At 35.2% G+C, this 22,081-nt stretch overlaps 2 protein-coding genes across 2 annotated transcripts; both read right to left on the bottom strand.

The window, feature by feature from the left end:
- Window positions 1-2,772: 2,772 nt before the first annotated feature.
- On the bottom strand, window positions 2,773-14,922 carry MS3_00002728 (uncharacterized protein). The gene is made up of 4 exons (XM_051210349.1): window positions 14,822-14,922; window positions 12,822-13,302; window positions 8,685-9,214; window positions 2,773-3,028 (listed from the first exon to the last, which is right to left on the bottom strand). Coding segments are annotated over exons 1-3 (912 nt in total). The 5' UTR covers window positions 14,824-14,922; the 3' UTR covers window positions 2,773-3,028; window positions 8,685-8,785.
- A 328-nt stretch (window positions 14,923-15,250) lies between these two features.
- Window positions 15,251-21,992, bottom strand: PTRHD1 (peptidyl-tRNA hydrolase domain-containing protein 1). The gene is made up of 2 exons (XM_051210348.1): window positions 20,807-21,992; window positions 15,251-18,922 (listed from the first exon to the last, which is right to left on the bottom strand). The coding sequence occupies exon 2, from the start codon at window positions 16,050-16,052 to the stop codon at window positions 15,699-15,701; it is 354 nt and encodes a 117-aa protein (XP_051070334.1). The 5' UTR covers window positions 16,053-18,922; window positions 20,807-21,992; the 3' UTR covers window positions 15,251-15,698.
- Between the last annotated feature and the right edge of the window lie 89 nt (window positions 21,993-22,081).

The following is a 22,081-nucleotide window of genomic DNA, read 5'->3' as shown; positions in this document are numbered from 1 at the left end:
TCAGATCTCCTTTCTTTGGAATCTTGATGAGGTGTCCTTCTTTCCAGTCCATCGGCACTTGTTCCTCCTCCCAAATCTTTTTGAATAGAGGGTAAAGCATGCTTGTGGTTGCTTCGACGTCTGATTTCAGTGCTTCAGCTGGTATGTTGTCGGGTCCTGCTGCTTTCCCGTTCTTGATTTGTCTGACGGCCATTCTAATTTCTTCCGTCGTTGGTGGGTTGACATCTATAGGAAGATCTGTGTGTGCTGCTTCGATGTTCGGTGGATTCATTGGAGCCGGCCTATTCAGGAGTTCCTCGAAGTATTCTACCCATCTGTTTCGCTGTTGTTGAATTTCAGTGATTGGCTTGCCTTCTTTGTCTTTGACCGGCCTCTCTGGTTTACTGTATTTCCCTGATAGCTTCTTCGTTGTATCGTAGAGCTGTTTCATATTTCCTTCTCTAGCAGCTTTTTCTGCCGTCGTTGCTAATTCTTCCACGTATTTCTTCCTGTCGGCTCTAATGCTCCTCTTCACTTGCTTGTTTGCTTCTATGTATTCAGCTTGTGCTTGGACTTTCTCTGCTCGTGTTCGGCTGTTGTTAATTGCTGTCTTCTTGTTCTTCCTTTCTTTGATCTTGTCCAGTGTTTCTATAGAGATCCATTCCTTGTGATGGTGTTTCTTTAGGCCCAGAACCTCTTGACACGTTGAAGTCAATGTTTCTTTGATGCCTTTCCAGTTGTCCTCCATGGTAGTTTCTTCTTCCTTCAGTAGATCTTGAAAGGCTTGGAATCTGTTGTTGAGAGCTATCTTGAATTCATTGAGTTTGTCAGTATCTCGAAGGAAGGCTGTATTGAACCTTTGTATTGCTGTTTGTCCACTTGTCCAGTTCTTTTTTAGCTTCAGTTTTAAATTGGCTACAACTAGGTGGTGATCTGAAGCTACGTCAGCTCCTCTCCTGGTTCTCACATCTTCCATTGTCCTTCGGAATTTTTTTGATGCAAATATGGTCTATTTGGTTCTCTGTAGTGTGGTCCGGTGAGATCCATGTAGCCTTGTGTATACGTTTGTGTGGAAATATTGTGCCTCCTATGACTAATTTGTTGAATGCACACAAATTTGCAAATCTTTCTCTATTTTCGTTCCTCTCTCCCAGTCCATGTCGTCCCATAATATCTTCATATCCAGTGTTGTCTATTCCGACCTTGGCATTTAGATCTCCCATCAGAATGGTGAGGTCCTTTCTTGAGCATTTCTCTATGATTGACTGCAGCCGCTCGTAGAATTGATCTTTAATGTCGTCGTTGCTATCATTGGTGGGTGCATAACATTGGATAATATTCATTAAGATCCCCTCCTTCTTTGTTTTGAATGATGCTTTGATGATTCTGGATCCGTGGGATTCCCATCCTACAAGTGCATTTCGTGCTACTTTGGACAGCATTAGAGCAACTCCCTGTGTGTGTAGAGCATTTTCCTCTTCGTGACCGGAGTATAGCAGCATCTCTCCCGTAGCTAGCCTTTTCTGTCCAGCTTGAGTCCAGTGGGTTTCGCTGATTCCCAGTACTGCCAAGTTGTATCTCCTCATTTCCGTTGCTATTTGGCTGGTCTTCCCGGTTTCCCACATTGTTCTAACGTTCCATGTACCTATAAAAATTTTTGCTCTGGTTGTTAGAAGGGGCATCGGCCTCGTGGCTTCCGAAGGAATTCGGCTTTCACCATGAAGCGTCATAATTCTTCTAAATGAAGACCTTCTAACTCTCAGGGCAGAGTTAAAATGGTTTGAATTATTTTTTCTGGTAAGCGTTTTTTAGCGAGTTAGTTTTCTACGGGATGGGGACGCTAACCCCATGCACCTACTGTTGTTAAAAATATTGTATTAATTCTCACAGAAGTAGTCATTCATCTCTTGTACTGTACTTTTCTATGGGTATATATGTGTATATTATCTATGTACAAACTTATATTTTATTGTTTACTTGAATCTATAAACTGAGTCATACCGCTCAATGATCATTGCCTACGCCAATGTCAGCATTACATACATCCACCACTCCTACGGTATGTCCACTAATTATTAAATACATGAAATACATATATCTTTAACATGATTTGTATTTTACACTTAAAATCATGTTTTATAATTATGTCAGTTAGAAGAATCTACATAACATAACAGAGCTTCTTTAACTAGATATTAAAGTTCATGTAAAATCTCTAAGTAATTCACAATGGACATTGATATTTCTCCACCTTACAAATGGTTTATAAACAAAATAATATTTAAGTTTTATTTTCCCTTCAAAATGAATACAAGTCATTGTATTTTTCATTTGCATTAATATACTTATCAATATAATTTAATATTATCAGAATGCGTTTTGTAGAGATTTTTTTAGAAATTTCACTGGTTGAAATCATGAGTCAATTGAAGCTAGACCACCATGGAAAACCTGGAAGCACTGGACGGCGCGCTGCTGAGGAGTCCCATACCAGGACGAAACGGCCGTCCAGTGCTTCCAGGTTTTCCATGGTGGTCTAGCTTCAATTGACTCATGATTTCAACCAGTGAAATATAACTTAAGTTTATTACCAAGTTTCTTTCTTTTTTTTTCTTTTCTTTACATATTCGCTCTTGATAATTATTAGATGTTTTTTTATCTTGAATATCCAATAGATAGATAAATTGTTTTCTTACTTCAAATATTAAACGTGACATCATAATCACATGTAACATAGTTACATCATGCTTTTTTGTTTCCTTCTGCAATTTATTTTCATTATAATTCAAAAAATCATTCAATATACATTGTATTCAAGCAAAAAAATCTTGATAATAAAACAAAATTTTTATAATTTTAAGTTCACATGTAACAAGTGAATGAGAATTAAATAAAAATGAATTGAATGAGTTAAATGTTATGTGAGAAAAAAGATGAACAACTTAGATCACAATTAAATAGTGTCTAAGGTGTATACAGATTATTTATGCATAAAATTTGTCTTAATCTCAGTCTTCCATTAGTAATAATTTGACATTTGCTCATAAATCTAAAAATATGTAAATATAATAGAAAGCATTACACATATACGTGTTAAGAACATTTATATATAAAAAAATAAAAGGTCAACTAGACTGGGAATGGGGTAAGAGGAGACAAGAATAATAATGAGAGATAATAATAATAATAATAATAATATCAGATGAGTTTTGTGGATATTATAGTAATTTCAATGATTAAGATCATGAGTTAGTTGAAGCTAGACCACCATGGGAGACCTGGAAGCACTGGACGACCGTTTCGTCCTATTGTGGGACTCCTCAGCAGTGTGCATCCACGACCTCTCCCCCTGTGAGATTCGAACCCAGGACCTACTGGTTTCACGCGCGAGCACTCAACCACTGAACCGGCATCCAAGGGTGTTTATGTCTAACTTCAACTAGTCCACGAAATTGAGTGACACATCCACCGTTGTCTTCAGTGAGTTACTATCTTACAACAGACCTGGTTGAACTCCACTGGTCACTACTTCTCACTAGAACTCCAGGATATACCTCGTGGAGCCAGTCACTAGTGGGCATATGCTGATTAATATCAGACGGGTTTTGTGGATATTATAATAATAATGTGAACACAATTTGACACCTAATCACCCTAGATAATAAGTCAATATTACCAGGGTGGGTTTAAGGTGAGAACAAACAGTTTTTGAATACACAAAGGGGGTTTGAATTTTTGTATGGCTAAGGTTTCAATAAATCTTGGTACACGCCCTTTTACACTTTTATACAACACTACAAAAGCAGAGGTAAGATCAACCTTATGGTCTGTTTCGATTATATGTTTAGCAATAGAGGAGGATGGATGTTCTTAACAAGTACATGTGTGATTATATTGTTTGAAATGTATTGCGCCAATATATCATCATATAGTTGTGATAATCTTCGTCTTCTTATCACATTATCGAAAATTATCAAAGGGACTAACTGTTTTATATAATATACCAGTTTGAACATTTTAAATTTCTAATTGCCTGTTATATTAAAAAATATCAGTCAGCAGTACGACTTCGCCCGCTTCGGACCTTGGATTTGCTGCTTTTAGTCCTTCCGCTCCTCAACCGACCTGTCTGGCATGTTAGGACCTTGAGAAATGATCGTTCCAGCCAGTATAGCTCGATTGGCTCATCACGAGAGGCAAGCCCAACCACCACATCAAGGTAGCCTGAACTCCGATTACCACGACGCGCAGTGTTGACTAGTGTAGGGGATGGTTGGAAGAAAGTTAGGGACGGCCAAACCAAGACGTGGCATCAGTGCTTGAAGCCACTAACTTCTAGCCTTGGCCATGTTGGTGGATTCAGACTACTTGGTTGGGGTCCGCGTCATTATCGTAACCAATGTTTGTAGACTCTATGTGACATGGCTCAGGATCGATCACAATGGCATAGGTGTATACACTCTTTGTCTTCCCTTAAACTATGAGATTAAAATCCCTTCATATCTTTCTTTCTACGTACTAATTCTTTCTTCCTGTACTATACCCTTATATGCAATCTTTCTTTTGTATATTACCACCATTGAATTAACTACTTCTATGAATTGGGTGTTCATCTTACTGTGCTAATGTGGTATGGAAACTTGGACCGATAAATATATGTGCCTAGTTCTACCTTGTAGATGAATGACTGATCTGTTAAACAATTATTTAAAATTATGGGGCGCTTGAAAGCTTTAAACTGATTAGATAAGTTATCATCTTCAACATCAGATGATGATAATAATAATATAAATTATCATTATTATTATTATCTGTAAAATGTAGTCATAAGATAGCTTACTTTTTGGAAAACTCGTTAGAAGATTTGTAGCCTACCGTAACCCTCCATTACTTGTTATCAATAAAACTGGGTGTTATAATTCTTCCTAATCTAGTCAAACATTTAATTTATGATAATTTATTGTATTTTTAGTTCATTTTTGTATTGGTTGTTTGAATTTTCCAATTGATGTTTAGGTTTGCAATTGATCAGTCTCCTATTGGCATAAGCAGATATGATGTTGACTGATCAATTGCAGTCCTAAACATCAATAGGAACATTCAAACAACCAATACAAAAATAAGTTCAACTTTACCTCATTGCACAAGATAGTGGCTATCTGAAATCAGCAGCTAAGTGGATAATGTTATGACATTTGAAGCAGCCGGAACTTGGTTCATGTCCCGGAGTGAACATCAACTGAGTTTCAGTCACATTCAGCTGATGTGTACCAAATAAGACGGAACGCACGTCATAAATTCTACTCCTGGCCATCATCATCTCTGTTTATTGCATTTTTGTTCATAAAAGTTTTAAATTTCATAGATGGTTACTTTTTCTCATCCTCTCTATCAATGATGTTTGACCTTATAAGTTTAAATAAATCTGTGCTTTTGATTACACAATTAGATAATAATGAAAATAAACATTATCTAAAAAGATTTGATTCATAAATTATTCTAACTGAACATCTACCATAGAAATGTCAATGATATAAAGCACGAATTGTAATTGAAATACATGATCAGAAGTAACACTATTCTAGAGTACATCATTATTTTATGAATGCACACCGTAATAGTCATCAATCTTGTAAACACGTAATAGTCTTTAGTAAATGGTTTAAGGAAAACATAAGTATTTGAAAAAAAATTAGCATAACTACAAGGTCATGACCGTTTTTTGATAATGGATATTACATCTACGCCAATGAAGGTTTATTAAACATCTTATTCACTAGTGCTAAATCTTGGCATTACGCAACACTTTTGAGTACAAGATTACCTGTGAACTATTTTTAATGTCCAGTTTTATAGTGTATTTAATTTATAGAAAGCCAAGTTTAATAAATTGCCATCAATGATGATGCTTTAGCTCAACGAGACTTTCGTATAATACTAAGGCATGAAATTGTTTTTCCGATTACTGTTAACTGTAGGACGTACCATTTGTGTACTAGTATTTTCTCAGTAAAGGGAACAAAGTAAATGCTTTACTACTCCACAACTCCAACACAACCATAAGGGTAAACTGACAAAATGAGAATACAAGTAGTTGAAATAATAATAATAACAATGGAAACGTAAACATTGAGAATATAATTCTAGCAGAATGAATAAAATCACGAACTGGTGGGGATGCAACGATGTGAAAAGTGAGGATCTAAGGTAAGATAACGAGTGAATACCTCCGAACAACTAAGATCAATTCTCAACCATTTCACTAAAGTCCTCAAACTACTGATTATGATTGTTACACAAGGTGCTACCAGGTGATCTGCCCCTTCTGACGTGGATTATTTCTACATGCATTAATATCATACATTCGTTCAGCTGAGCTTAGCCTTCTTTCAACCTACCAGTGTGCTAACCTATACTCTATATCTGCATAGCCAGTGGCTAGGATCTGAAAGTGTTGTTTTGTAGTTTATTCAAAGTCATAATTATCTAATTGATTTTCACACATAGTATAAATAAAGTCTAAAACATTTACAACCGATTCATAACTGAATGGTGGTCAATATCATGTATGTCAGGTTCTTCTTAGTACTGATCAGATTCTATCGATTAACTTGTATTAAGGTCACTAGTCTAAATGACTTGATATCACGCGCGCCATGTTGAAACATGGGGTGGTTGGAGATAGTCAAAAAGAAACCCTGAACCTAGAAAGTAACGTCTCTAACTGTGGGGCTGATTGACAAGAGACCGAATACACCAGGATGTATCAATTCCCTGAAGATAACAGGTAAAGCTTGCCGATCAAAGCGGAAAAGTACGAAGTCTAGGTTCAGAATGTTCTGTCGAATACTTCCCAACAACCATCTAATCGGTCAAACATTAAATTGTAAACACAACTATCGCATTTCTTCATACTCACCAGCGAAATGCATATACAATCTGAAGTAAACCTAATATAGTTCTGAAATCTAGATTTTCACTATTTAATACAATAGAAATTTATCTCAGAACAATTAAAGTTTGAATTATGTTCACAGATCAATCATGATCAGTGAGAATTACAGAATGGGTGAATCGTAAACTGGAATAATTTGTGTTGAGATCACGAAATGCCCAATGTTAGACTACTGCTGAAAACCTGGAAGCAATGAACAGTCGTTTCGTTCTAGTTCGGGACTTCTCAACAATGTTAAAATCAGAATTTTTTCCTGTCAATATTATTATTATTGTTTTTATAACGGGAAATAATAAGACTAACCACTAAAGTGAAACGAAAGGAAATTTATCAAAATAAATTCTTATTACATTACGAAAACTTACGAAAAGGTTATTGACGCATGTTGATTTTTATAAGTGTGATCAAATCAAGGATTGACTTCTGTAGTAGATTAGTCCTATAATTATCATACATGAGTACTGAAATAATTCTTAATTTTCTTTTTTCTAACGTCCTTTCAATGACTTAATATGATCAGTTAGGTTATTGAGTTTTAATAATAACGATATTTGACCTGATAAGGTGTATTTTTCAGATTGAGATTGTCAGTCATTCATCTACAAGGTAGAACTAGGCACATATATTTATCGGTCCAAGTTTCCATACCACATTAGCACAGTAAGATGAACACCCAATTCATAGAAGTAGTTAATTCAATGGTGGTAATATACAAAAGAAAGATTGCATATAAGGGTATAGTACAGGAAGAAAGAATTAGTACGTAGAAAGAAAGATATGAAGGGATTTTAATCTCATAGTTTAAGGGAAGACAAAGAGTGTATACACCTATGCCATTGTGATCGATCCTGAGCCATGTCACATAGAGTCTACAAACATTGGTTACGATAATGACGCGGACCCCAACCAAGTAGTCTGAATCCACCAACATGGCCAAGGCTAGAAGTTAGTGGCTTCAAGCACTGATGCCACGTCTTGGTTTGGCCGTCCCTAACTTTCTTCCAACCATCCCCTACACTAGTCAACACTGCGCGTCGTGGTAATCGGAGTTCAGGCTACCTTGATGTGGTGGTTGGGCTTGCCTCTCGTGATGAGCCAATCGAGCTATACTGGCTGGAACGATCATTTCTCAAGGTCCTAACATGCCAGACAGGTCGGTTGAGGAGCGGAAGGACTAAAAGCAGCAAATCCAAGGTCCGAAGCGGGCGAAGTCGTACTGCTGACTGTACATGGGTGTGACGGCAGTAAGGTGTTTTCTTCAGACAACCAGCATAGCAGCGATGCTGCCTTCCCACAAGGAGAGGTCGGGTTAGAAGAGGTCGACCCTATAAATGCACAACTCACATTATCCCACGGATATCCGTCTTCGGCGGTAAGGTCTCAACAAGTACAGAGCTAACACAAAAACTACCCATAAAAAGGTCGTGTGTGACCGACCTCAAGCAGTTGTCCCTTGAGCATTGCTGTCACGCTCTCAGGTCACTAAGACCACCTCTAATCCAACTTCCTTCTCAGGTATCTCCAGAAGAACCCTTTAACGATGTGGACAACGGAGAAGTGATAACCATCGTCGAACCTCTAACAGCATTCAAGACCACTGTATTAATAATCAACCTTCCTCTTGTTTAAGTGATGTCAAGAAGTGATAACAAACAAGTTTTAGAAGTGAAATTAATGATTTTTATAAAATTAAACAGGCATTACATTTCTTTCCTTGATATTCAAAAAAAAACATAACAACATAACTTACACTTTTACTAATTGAATATTAGTAATTTTGAGTATTGCTTGTTAAAACCATACATACACACACACACACACACTGATACCCATTTAATCTTTATCATTTAATTATGATTTGAACAAAGTTGAAACATTATCTCTTACATAATTCCATTGACACATTGAACTTAATCTTGAACCAGATGGAAAACGTGTTGATAAACCTTCTGGTAATCGATATGGAAAAATAGCACCTTTAATAATATTTGGTAATAAATTTTCTAATAAATTTAATGCACAACAAATATTAACAAATGATGGACCTGCTATAGTTAAACGTCGACATGGTATACCTTTAATACATATTATACTTGAATAAAGTTCACTTAAATGTATTTGGGTACCAGATTGTTTTTCAATTGAATGAATACGACGATCAGAAAATATATTTTGTGCATATTTAGTTTGTTTAATTTCATTAATATATTGTGAATGTTTTAATTGTGAAAATTTATCTTGGAAATGTTTTCTTCGAAATGGTAATAAACAATCATCTACCTAGAGAATGAGAAGATTAAAAACAAAATGCAGAAAAAAGCAAACATATTAAAGACTATTTGGTAGGGGAAATTTCCTTATGGACAATACAATTTATTGAAGATGTATACTTATAAATGAACTAGTATAACATAATATACGGTATGCTGTTGGAAAAAACAAACAAAAAATGTTGCGTCATAAATTGTTAGGAATAATTCAATATGAAAAGAAATTTTTGTATAGTTTGCACCTCGTATATGGACAGATATAAGTAATATGTAACAGGAATAGAAAGTGGAATGTTTATCAACAGAAGAATGAAATGAAGAGAACACGAAGGAAAACGGAGTGCAATAGGATTAACAACAGAATTAGAAGAATAATGGAGTATGTAAAGTACAACTGAAGAATGATGTGCAAATGATGTATTTAATGCATGATTTTCATATTTTACAAACAGACTGTGTGATTTTGAATATAAAATCAGAAGGGGTTTTGTGGAGATTTTAGAAATTTCAATAGTTGAAATCATAAGTCAATTGAAGCTAGACCACCATGGAAAACCTGGAAGCACTGGACGGCCGTTTCGTCCTATTGTGGGACTCCTCAGCAGTGCGCATGCACGATCTCGCTCCCCGCAAGATTCGAGCCCAGGACCTACTGGTTTCACGCGCGAGCACTCGACTACTGAACCAGCATCCAACGGTGTTAATGTCTAACTTCAACCAATCCACGAAATTTCGCCACCGTACACCATTGACTTCAGTGAGCTTCAATTGAATCATGATTTCAACTATTGAAATTCGTAAAATCTCCATCTGCTCACTAGTGACTGACTTCAAGAGACATTTCCTGTAGTTCTAGTGAGAAGCAGTGACCAGTGGAGTTCAACCAGGTTTGTTGTGAGATATCAGCTCACTGAAGACAATGGATGCTGGATGTCATCTCAGTGGTCTAGAGGTTAATTGCTCACGCGCAAGACCGATAGGTCCCGGGTTCGAATCTTGCGGGGGGCGAGATGGACGCGCACTGCTGAGGAGTCCCACAATAGAACGAAACAGCCATCCAGTGCTTCCAGGTTTTCCATGGCGGTCTAGCTTCAATTGACTCATGATTTAAACTTTTGAATATAATAGTAAATTAATATATCATACGTGAGATTTCGTTCACTACATTGTTAGCTACAGGCTAATGAACAAAAAAGTAAGATGAATACACTTTAAAGATGATTGTCTACCTGATGAATTTAAAGAAAAGAATAATTGAATAATGCAATAATAACTGATTAATAGTTCTAAAAAAAAAACTAGAATTAGAAATTATACTCATTAGGAAAGAGGTTCAGACCAAAAAGTGGGTCGTGACATTAGAGATGTTGCTCTTGTACACAGTTTAAATTTGAATCATTAGATTGCTAAAAGCTATGCAGTGCATAAATTTCTTTCATTTGTGCTATCTTTAAATCAATTCATTTGATAGTAGGGATAATTTTGATGAATTGAGACCAAATTATCAAGACAAATATAAGAGTAGTAAAAATTATAACAGTTTTAGGTAGTTTCCACCCACTTACATGGCTCAGTTCAGTTGCTAACGTCTTCATGAACTTATGTCTATTGGAAACCTGTCCAAAAAAAGCCTGCTTTGCTTTTAAACTTCATGCTATACAAGTGAGGCCAAGAGAAGTAGTACTGAAAATCCCAGATACACAGAAAGTAAGGTACACCGGTTCTCCATATTGACTAAGTGAGATCGAGTAAATGACGCACATATTGTTTGCATGAAATCTTAGAGTTCCAGCTAAGACCTGTATGGAGTGAGTTGGCTTATAGTATGTGGTTATATGAATCTGTTTTTGACATTGATTTCTTAGGCAATCTAATAATCTCAATACAATAATCTTGTCCAGAGCAACCAGAAGTATTTTGATTATTGACAGTTTGCTATAACTTGTGACCTGTGTGCACTGTTAATGTATAATGTAACGATACCGCCAATCAGAGAGCAGTGACTTATCGATCGGATCAATGACTCGTAAACCCGTATGAGCAGCCTAGAGTCCGGATTGGTCCTGCTGTCCGCCTAGTCCAACCAGTTAAGTCCAGAACACTAATTTCAGCCTCTGTGATATGAATCATATATTTCAAACATACTCAGTATATATACCAATCAAACAGACCGCAACGTACCATAAAATAGAAAATAACATTTGTACAAAATTTGGCCAAATGTGGGACTAACAGACAGGGCATAATTCAAGAATGGTAAGACGTATAACAATGGTTCATAGGTCAAAGTAAAGCTTATAATAAGAAGAATATGAATAGTTTAGTTATTTAACAATTATACGATAAAAATATACGTTCAGTATTGGTCCATAAATGGATCCCAAAGTTACCATTCATTATGCTTATCGGAACCTAACATAATTTTAAACTGAGACTATAGTTTTTATACCACAGTTTCTTTTTTCAATCAATAGACCAAAAAGTCCTATATTTACGTTAATAAACTAGCTAACTGAATACAATAAGACAATAACTTGGCATTATCGGAGATTGATTCACATCACAATTACAGAAAAGGGAGAGAAAGATGGAAGTATGCCAGAAGCATAAGGAATAAAAGTATGGAATTGTAAACCATTCGAGGTTTCTAAAACAAATATGCATATCAGCTGAGTGATTAGCCATCCTGTTAATGAATTCCAACAAACATTTGCTTATACAGTTCAAAAAACATTGTTAGGTAAAGGTGGGTGGTTGCTAGCAATGGAACCCAGGACGCGTTTCGTACCATTCAGGGCTCGTCAACTGAATGTACACACATCCCAGTAATAAGGTTCATTTTAGAACTCGAACCTGGGGCCTTTCATATAAAACACCAAACGCATTGCTCGTTAAACTATTAACGTTAGATAGGTACTAGCTTGCGCAAGTTCAAACAATTATTTAGTAACTCCATAAATTATTTCTACGTAAAAATAAAAAGTAGGGTGCATAATACTACTAAACCCTATCCTTGACATTTCTTAAGCATACCGATGAAATTCTTGTACCATAAATCATATAGTTTATTCAAGTTGAAGTAGTCCCAATGATGAGTGATATTCTAGCAAAATAATATATGTATATATTCCTATCAACAGTGTATTTTTATAATAAGATCATATAGAACACTCTTTCCATAGAGAAATTTATTGACTTAATTCAAATTTATAGAGATGGTTAGAAAAAGACTTAATGTGTGAATACAACTTGTGGATATTGATACCTTTCAAAGTTAATCTGATCTAAATACACTTTACTATCGATTGTAAAACACTTAGTTTAAGATTGTAATGTTGCTTTTATGATATAAATACATCCCTTCAGTTGATACCTACCTTTAATTTTACAGTGTAGCCTATCTTTCCTAGTTTGTCAGATATATATAGTACTGTATTTAGAATGGTAATTAATTCTAAAGTCACATAGTAGATGAACAATGATGATATTACCCTGCTGTTTTAAATTCGAGAGGCATTTGAAAATACTAGCTCAGTGGTTAAAAATACATTAAAGTAGACTATAATGTAAGATTAACAAATAGTCACATGAAAGATATATATATATATATAACTCACAGTTGATGATGGAAAATAAACATAGAAGCAAAAGTGACATGAATGACGACGACATAGCGCAATAGTTTCAGGACTAGCATTATCTAAATCTCTGTAAGCAGTTGGATCCGGGATTGTGAATGGTAATGAGGATGAAATTGCACCTTGTTGTTCTTTAAATCCAGATGATTCACTTATAGTTGTACACCCATATATGCTATTATCATGCGCGTATATATCCGTGTGGAGTGGATCATTCTTTTGTGAATCTGTTTTTGATATAGATTTTGTGGATAGTCTAGTGACTTTAGAGTTACAATGCTGTTCAGATTTTCGATCACAATAAATAGGAGAAGTGTTTCTACTATCGAATTCTGATTTATGCGTTGGAGAAAGACTCAAGTTAAGTGATCCATTTTCTTCCATAGACTCATCATTAGGTATATCAAATTGAACTGAATCAATATATTCATTATAATTGACTTTTCTGTTGATAGTTCGCCTATTACGTGAGAATATATTCATTTTGTGAATTAAACTTAAAACTTTATTTTGATTAGATTTGCCAGTTAACTTTTTATTAAACATCAAGTTTTCACTTGAAATACTCGAGTCATATGAAAAATGATGATCGGGATTTTTTAGATTTCCAGTTATATTGGCTTTATAATGTGATTCGTTTTCATAAATTGGTAAATTCTTGGATTTCTTTCTAAACATTTTATAAATTCTCTACTATACTAGATAAATACCAAAATATTGATTTTTGATTTAATCTCTTTGAATGTAGGTGATCAATATGATTGATAATTATCCGTAGCTGATGATAATCGAAATGCTGCAGTATAGTACATTGTATTACATATTGCGTTTTTGACTAGCTTAAATTAATATTTCCTGTTTATATTCACTAGCTAGTCATCTGGTTCACAATGAGTAGTCAATGATGGTAAAATATTATCAGAATGGGGATTTGTAGAGATTGTAGTAATTTTTAATGGTTGAATTCATGAATCAATGTAAGCTAGACCATAATTAAACTGGACGGCCGTTCCGTTCTAGTATGGGACTCCTCACTAGTACGGTCCAAGATCTCGCATGAGGTACTCGAGCGCAAACACAACCTCTAGACAACTAAGCCGGCATTCAACAGTGTTAATGTCTAACTTTAATCGATCCATGATTTTGTGCAACACTTCGCTCATTGTTTGAGGTGGATAACTGTCTCCACCAAACAGGGATTGGACTCTACTGGTCACGGCTTCTCATTTGTGCTCCAAGAAGTCCATCTTGAATCTAGTCACTGGTAAGCATATGATAATCCATTTCTTCCAGGTTTCCAATGGTGGTTTAGCTTAGTTCGACTCATGAATTCAACTGGTAAAATATTAGTTCCAACTAACTAGGATCAAAGTGGTTCCAGGTTTGTAGTGGATACACAGCATCATGGTGCTAACTCGTGACTGTATAATGATTAATTTTAATGAGAAAACCACTGATGAGTAATAATAAGACGTTAAGATACTGAAGAAAACTCAGTCGGAATCGTACTAATGAAACGGGGAAGTGAAATTTGTTGCGGTCTTTAGTAGAATTTATGGATTTGAGTCTAACAGTGGAATTCAGGATAAGCGTTTCGTTTTATTTGGAATTCACGAACTGGATATCAGTGTTAGCGATATATTGATGCTATCTGTACAGCATGCACAAATGTCAACTAATACAAACTCAGTCAAGGTTATCAATAACGGTAATAATACGATCGTCTTCGACATTTCGTTAGTGTTTGTTAGGTTAGACCATACAAAGTACGCTTAACTCAAGTTAGAACTTTTGGCCAACTTTGGGATGTTTATTAATGATGCAAACACAACATATTTTTTTGCAAATTCTTTCATTTTGTACTATAAATTACTCATTCACATTTGCTATTTTATGTTTGGTCGCAGTTTTCCTGAGATCAGTGTTCGATACCGTACTTAATCTCCATTAACTTGTTTATATATAAAGGTCTTACTTACATTCATCGGTGTCATGGTTTCGTCTTTTATTCTCGATTGTAAACTGATAATTCTGTGCGAACCACTACCCATAACTTCCTTTCTGTTTGGAAAGTGACAATCACTGTGTAATGTCATTTATCTACTATTTTGAATTAAGGTGGGAAAACCTTGAGGACTTCACAAACAGTAGATAGTCGCCTGGATACAATAAAATGTGCACATTCTTCATAATGGGTCAGGTTAGCACCTCGAACAGATTTGAATTAATTAGTAGAAATCCTTTATGTGGAGTGAATTTACAAAGTTCAGTTCTTTAGACATTTATATACTAGTACTAATCAGTGTATGTACATGTTGACGATTGGAAGTAAAAGGTATGTAGCAATATTCTATCACCATAGAAGTAGAATAATCCCAAATTCCAAAATCATGAGAACACATGTCAATCTATGGGGAAACTCCTACTATAAAAACTGTTTGTACCTCCATAATGTGAACTAAGAATCACTACCTATTTGTGAAAACCTAATAATACATCGAAAAAGAATCTCAAATTGAAATACATGACACATTGTCTAAAGAAAATTCAATTATCAACAGTCCACACGTCCAAAGTATGCCATAAATAAAACTGGGTGTATGTTATTTGAACGTATAAAGAAATGATTAAGAATCTATTGACTAACCGTTAAAGTTAAACAATCCAATCAAAAGAACTAAAAGCTACAAACTATCGTCAGAAAAAAATATGCCGAATTAAACGACTAAGTTGTCAATAATAATGTAAAAGAAGTGCCTTCTTTTGTTTATTTTAACAAAAACAAAGATTTTTTTCGACAATTGCATTCACAAATTCTACAAAACAACACTATGACACAACGTTATTTATATTAGTTCATGATAATAATTTAAGTCCTTTAAAATAAACCTGAATAATTGATTTCTCGTATGGGCGTGTAGCTAATGCTGTGCATAGATCTTCCGGTTGTTCTATCCACAAATAATAATCAATACCGGCATCTTTTAATTTATCTGCCAAATTTTCCAGTTGTTCCGCATTCTCAACTCCTAAAACAATTTTATGCATTCTATTTAGTTCGTTTAGATATAACACTGTATCTGAATGTGTATAGTAAGTAGTAATGGCTGCTGTAGCGGCATGACAACCTTGTGCAATTAATGCACCTAATGGCCAATTTAATACCGTTGACAAATCACGGCGTAATACAATATACTGAACTATAACCATTAAAACAATAAATTTTTTTTGAGTTGGATAGAGAAGAATCGGTGAAAGTTGGTTGAGTTCACAGGGTATAATAATTTAGCTGATAGTTCATTTTACACACAGAAATGTACCCTAAAAAATGATAGGAAAGAAAAAAACACAACTCAACAAATCTTATAGAAATTAATGGTTTGAAAAATTTCAAAGATTTGATTAAACTAAATAGTTGGACGGTAAAACATGAATAACCTTTAGTTAGCATAGAATTTATAATTCAGAGAACATTAAATAATAATTCCAATGGAGCACTTAGGTAATTTTATCTGTTTGCCCTTTTTGATAAATTTAAACAATGTGAAAACAACAAAATTTGTAGAATAAAATGAACTAATTGCATTTCGAAGCCTTTTATTAACAACTATGAACAGTCTAAACTGAAAAGGAGCAGTATAATAATAAGCAAACGTACAGACTTTAGTAATTGAAACTGAAATGAATAGTTATAAAGGAACTGAAAACCATGATAAGTAACATATGTTATTAAACATAGTTGAAATTGACGCGTACATACGTTGCAGAACAGTTGTAGAGGTGATATTACGATTACTAATAATCAAAACAGGAATGATGAACGACTACACAATTAACACTAAAAACAAATTAATTTGTGACAATTAATAAGTATATCGCCTCTTGTAATTTCAGGTTGTTAGCAAATGGTGAGAAAACTCAAAATACAATAGATTTTTCTCTACGAACTCTGTTCTTGCTTTGTTTAAATTTGTAAATATCTCTAAATCCTTAGGTTGTATTCATCTCATTTGGGGCACTACTGAAAACCGGGAAGCACTGGACAACTGCTCCATCCTAGTGTAGAATCGCTCAGCAATACGCACAAATACAGATTAAAAATCAAATCGACCTATAGGAAAATCCCCAAACTAATCCTAGTTTTTCTGCTAAGAAGAATGTCCATGTAAAAATACAATATAAGACAGAATTTAGTTCAAGAAAATCAATTAATATTGAAAGTCTATTAGTTTTCTAGAACAGTTGAGTGAAATGAATGCTCAGATACGATCTACACTTCAAACTGTCTCTTAAATTTCCAGACATCATTATTTATCTATTTGACCTTCCTCAGTTTTCACAGGGAATGTCTTGACTAGTAAATGTATAATCAAATTACTTGAAATGTATTCATTGGATAAATCATATCCCTGTTTTTCATATCGACTACCACCTCACTCACTAACTCGGAACTCAGTAGTTGAAGGACAATAAACACCAGATTTCGATGGTTTAAAAGGTTAAGCTCCTAAACCAACATTTGAGTTAATAAAACAATGTTTCTTGATGTTATTCTAAGATAGTTGGCTAAAATTGTTGGGTGGCTAATCCGGAGTCATTATCAGTAATAAAGCAACATATCTTAGTACAGAATAAATTTACAATTAAGTAATGTAAAAAGATAGGAAATAATTTGCTGTCTAGAGTCGACTAATGATATGGTCTGTTCACTTTACAGGTAAATCACTGAATCGCTCTTTAAAAGAAAACAAATTAAAAATCAAAATTCCCATAGAATAGGTTCTATATCGAAAGACAGAGATACAAGGTCAACATGGTGTTTGAGGATTGATCTAATATTTACTGTCCAAATTAACTGACCAGTTAAGAGCTTTCAGTTTGTCTCTGCCGAAAATACATAAATGGATTTATCGAGAAAGAAGACACTTATCGGTTTTATGGTAGTATTGAAAACTGAAAAGCACTCTACATAGATTTTCATTGTTTTTGTAATAATAAGGATAACTACTCCAAAACCCATGAAAAAGCAATGACATCAATAGTCCTATAATTCTATCGGCAGAGTAGTAAATGTTAACAATATATCACAGATCAAGTCAATGCTATTCACTGTCTTTAAGGTTAAACTATCTGAAACATTCTCCAGTCAATCCACATGAGATGATAAGACCGCTAGAACGAACACTCGAGAAGAGAATGACTAGAATTTAGTACCACTAGAGGTAGATCTGACTATAATCTTGGTGTAACAGCTATTGGTTTAAATGAGTTAATAAATCTCACAAGATCATTTGACTGCATAACATCTGAGTTATATATGGAATATAAAGATAAGGAATAAAACGAAATTTTCACATAATTGCAAGGAAGAATGGAACATGTAAATAGCAGTATTTATTTAAAGACAAATAAAATCAATCATAAGAGATAATCATATACGGAAAAGTGGTACATACTTCTTTAATGTCTTTTTATAGTAAGAATCACTATTTACAGCACAAATCACAGAAAACAGCTTTTTTTCCTAGAACATTCTATGCACAAGAATCAGAGTCAGAATCACTTAATTTTAAATCATGTTCAATCAGTTTACGATGGGCCGCTAAATTTGTTGCATTGGCCGTTTTCGTATTAGTTTTTCCATTTGAAGATGGTTTTGCTTTCGACGTTTTGTTTCTGTCATTTGATAAACTACTAAGAGTAGATGAATTTGAATCACTTTCTGAGGAGCTGTCACTATCACTCTCCGATGTTTCAATATCCATGTCACAACTACTACTAGAAGTACCACTATTACTACTACTACTGCTGCTACTACTACTTAGCGTTCTCGAATGTGGAGGCTTTTTTTGAGTTGGCTGTTGTACTATAGAACTCGAAGTCGATATCTCGGGATCATTAGATTTTCTTTTGGTTGGAGATGGTCGAACAGATTTTAAATCTTGTTCTGAGCGGCTAGCCAAGGACTGGAACTGTGGCATTTCTGAGTTGGTCGGACAAGTGGTGTCAGCTTTTCGTTCTTCTCGGGTTTTCTTTAGCTGCACAGTATGTGCAATTCTCTCCAAGGTTAATTCATGGGTCTAAGGGAGTAACGCAAAACATATCGGTGATAAGGAGGAAAACTAGTAGTCTGGTTAACACAAGTAAGAGAGAAAGGTATATCAAATACAAAACTAACATTTTAAGCAGAAAAGGTAATGATAAGCATCTCGAACTATCCAAAAGGAAAAGAAGAGATGTTTGAAAACAGTAAGGCTTATTATCGACGCGCAACATACGACAGTAATGATTTTACAAATTGTATGGCATATGTTATGGATTGGGCTTTTTTTAGTAATTTACCCTTCAGACAATAGTTTGATGCAGTTAGGCAACAAACTATTATGTACAGAACCACGAATGTGAATGAATTGAACAAATAGTGCCAGTTGGATAAGACTATAGGGTGTAGAAAATGTATAGACAATTACCGACTCAATTTCCCTAAACACTGTGAAAAATACTGTGAAAATGTTACTAAATTTAACTAGTCTTAATTTTTTTCAATTTTGCAACGAACAAGATGGGGATCATTGAGAGTAAGCTGGACAAAATTCATTTATTGCTCACTTGTTATAGATTCATTTAATAATAAAATATTTCTCATTAGTACTTAGTATTCGATAGTGTACCAGTTACACCAACTACATTGTGATCTTTTACACAAACTAACACATACAATGAAGTCTACAGAAATGACACAAAAACTAGAATCTCTTGTCTATTCAATTTCTGCGGAATAAGCGTGTTTCAGAGACTCATACCTTTCAAAGTCAATGACCGATGAACTACAGAATGTCAGTTTTCTCTAAACAAACAACGAGAATTGAAAGTGTGTAACTACCGAGTGCATTGAAATGGAACAGTGGTATACAGGCCAAGACACGCTTAGTAACCTGAGCTGAAAGTTCGAACACCGTTTATCTCATGTCGATTTGAATACCTAGATAGTATGCTTTAAAGCTGGATGCATAAACATGAACATGGTGACTATGTTAAGTTTGATTGAATGGGATCTCAAAAAATTGAAATGATGCAGTAAGAGTTTACGTTAGTACAACTGGTGTAGAGTATCCAGAAAATCTTAAGGCTAAAAGCAAAGCTGGCTATTGTACATAAAACACGAAAAAGAACAGTTGGATAACTCAGCCATGCATTGGTTTATGAATAACATTTGAAAAACACGACCATTATTAGTCAACGAAATAATTCTGAAAATGTTTGTCAATCAGTGTTTAGAATCTAGTAAGATCTACGATTAATCCTGAGGTGAAGCAGCAGACAACAACCAAAAACTACTTAATTATCTATTTATTTTTATTTATTTGACTACATAAACATTGGTACAAGGAGACACCCAATACATATGAGCCACACAATAACACTGAGGCCAGTAGTAGTTATCACCAATTTGTGTGAAAGCTGGGATACTGCCCGGGTCACACCCCGAGCCTTTGGCACGAAGGCCTAATCCAAAGGGCAGTAGAGCAACTTTAGGAGATGAAGTACTACGGTAGTCGGTAACCAACAATAGGTTCACACGCCATTCCCCCCTCAGTATTTTAGAGACTATGTGCACCACTGATTTGAAATCAGGGTTTTCCAACTCCCCTAGGTAAACCCTTCGTACCACCAACCCGGTTAAAGCACCGGATATTCGGTTTTTGTCTTGTCCATTTTGTAAACAACACCCCCTCTGCGAGAAGGCAATGGGTAGGACTCCCCTGGCAGTGGCTGTATACGTGAGAGCATTTCGAGAGGGAGAGCTAACTCCCCCACCCTCGGCCGTACCAGGGCATTTGGCGAAAATAAACAGTGACAGTAATCATGTGGTGCACCTTTATCTTGGTTTAAAATACGTTAAACAATCAAATGTGAAAATCATAGTTGTGTTCAAAATACTTTTAAGGGATTTGTAGAATCACCTTTTTATTGTAGATCAAAATACATTCTTTTTGAACAGGACGTGCAGTTCCACGAAACAAAGTTGCTGTATCTGGTCCAGAGTTTGTAACGTTGGGCAGGCTAACAACAACTTCTTTGCTCTCGTTTACTTTGATTGACCCAGGTTGTGAACGATCGACAGAAGCGGGCATGAAATCACAACGCATGGTCATGTAGGATGTTGAATCTCGATCTAGAAAACTTTTACCTAACTTCACGTCGAACGTCCCATTGAGTTGCATTTCGATTTCCGGTAACTAGTATAATTGCAAACAGTGAAAAGAACACCTGTATGACGTCGTTAGAAGAGGAAAACGGTAACATGATAAGTCGTGCAGCGAATACGATCTATGACTTATTGGAATCAATTGTATGGAAACAACGTGCGATACGAATTTAGAATCATGTACAATTTGTAAAGCTTCACGAGAACGCTACCTGAGTCGACCGTGATTAACCATATTTTTATATAGACAGCATCACTTAACTACTCTAAAGAAATTAGAAAGTTATGTTCAAGTGTGGAAATTCCTAAGACTCGGGCATTTAAAATAAGAGCCACAACAACCAACATGTGATGTCAGCATATAGTCAATCAATTCGTCTGAGCCATGCTGGCGGATGCAGCCTACCAATAGTTGCATGATTGTATCGGCATTCCTACAAGTTGGAAGCTATATACACTTGTTTCTAAAGAGGAACAAACAAATTCCACAACATTTGAAGCAAAACTGTAACAACTGTTATTATTTATCCTGCCCAATATAAAGTACATTGCCAAAAACTCTGTTTATGGAGGATGGGATAGCCGACTTAAGTTCATACGGAGGGGTCACACAGTTATCTACACCTTAAAAATGAATCCATAATTGCGCAGGACTATGCAAAGTATGAATCGGGCTAAGTAATTTAGCATTTGCCTACCGTATCCATACTTATGTACTACTCAGCCTCATTTCTACGTCGACTGAACAGTCATACGTTCAAGAAATATAGTCAACAGCTTTTAGTAAATAGACTTACATATTCAAAGTGTTGCCTCTTTTTAAACGCGGTCAGTTATTTTCAAAAACTATTGAAAGTCTGGCTATACGACTCCATATACTAAGAACCACTAACCTACCTAAAACTAATTTCGGGAGTAACGTAATCATCCGAACAACCGGGAATTTTAGTGTGCACTTAAACAACATTGCATCATATCGTCATTTCGCAACTATTTCGTCGAAGAAATAATTAAGAAATTTCGTTAAATA

This window comes from Schistosoma haematobium, chromosome ZW (genome assembly GCF_000699445.3).
Source record: "Schistosoma haematobium chromosome ZW, whole genome shotgun sequence".
Classification (NCBI taxonomy): Eukaryota; Metazoa; Platyhelminthes; class Trematoda; order Strigeidida; family Schistosomatidae; genus Schistosoma; species Schistosoma haematobium.
This window is presented reverse-complemented; position numbering and strand designations above follow the sequence as displayed.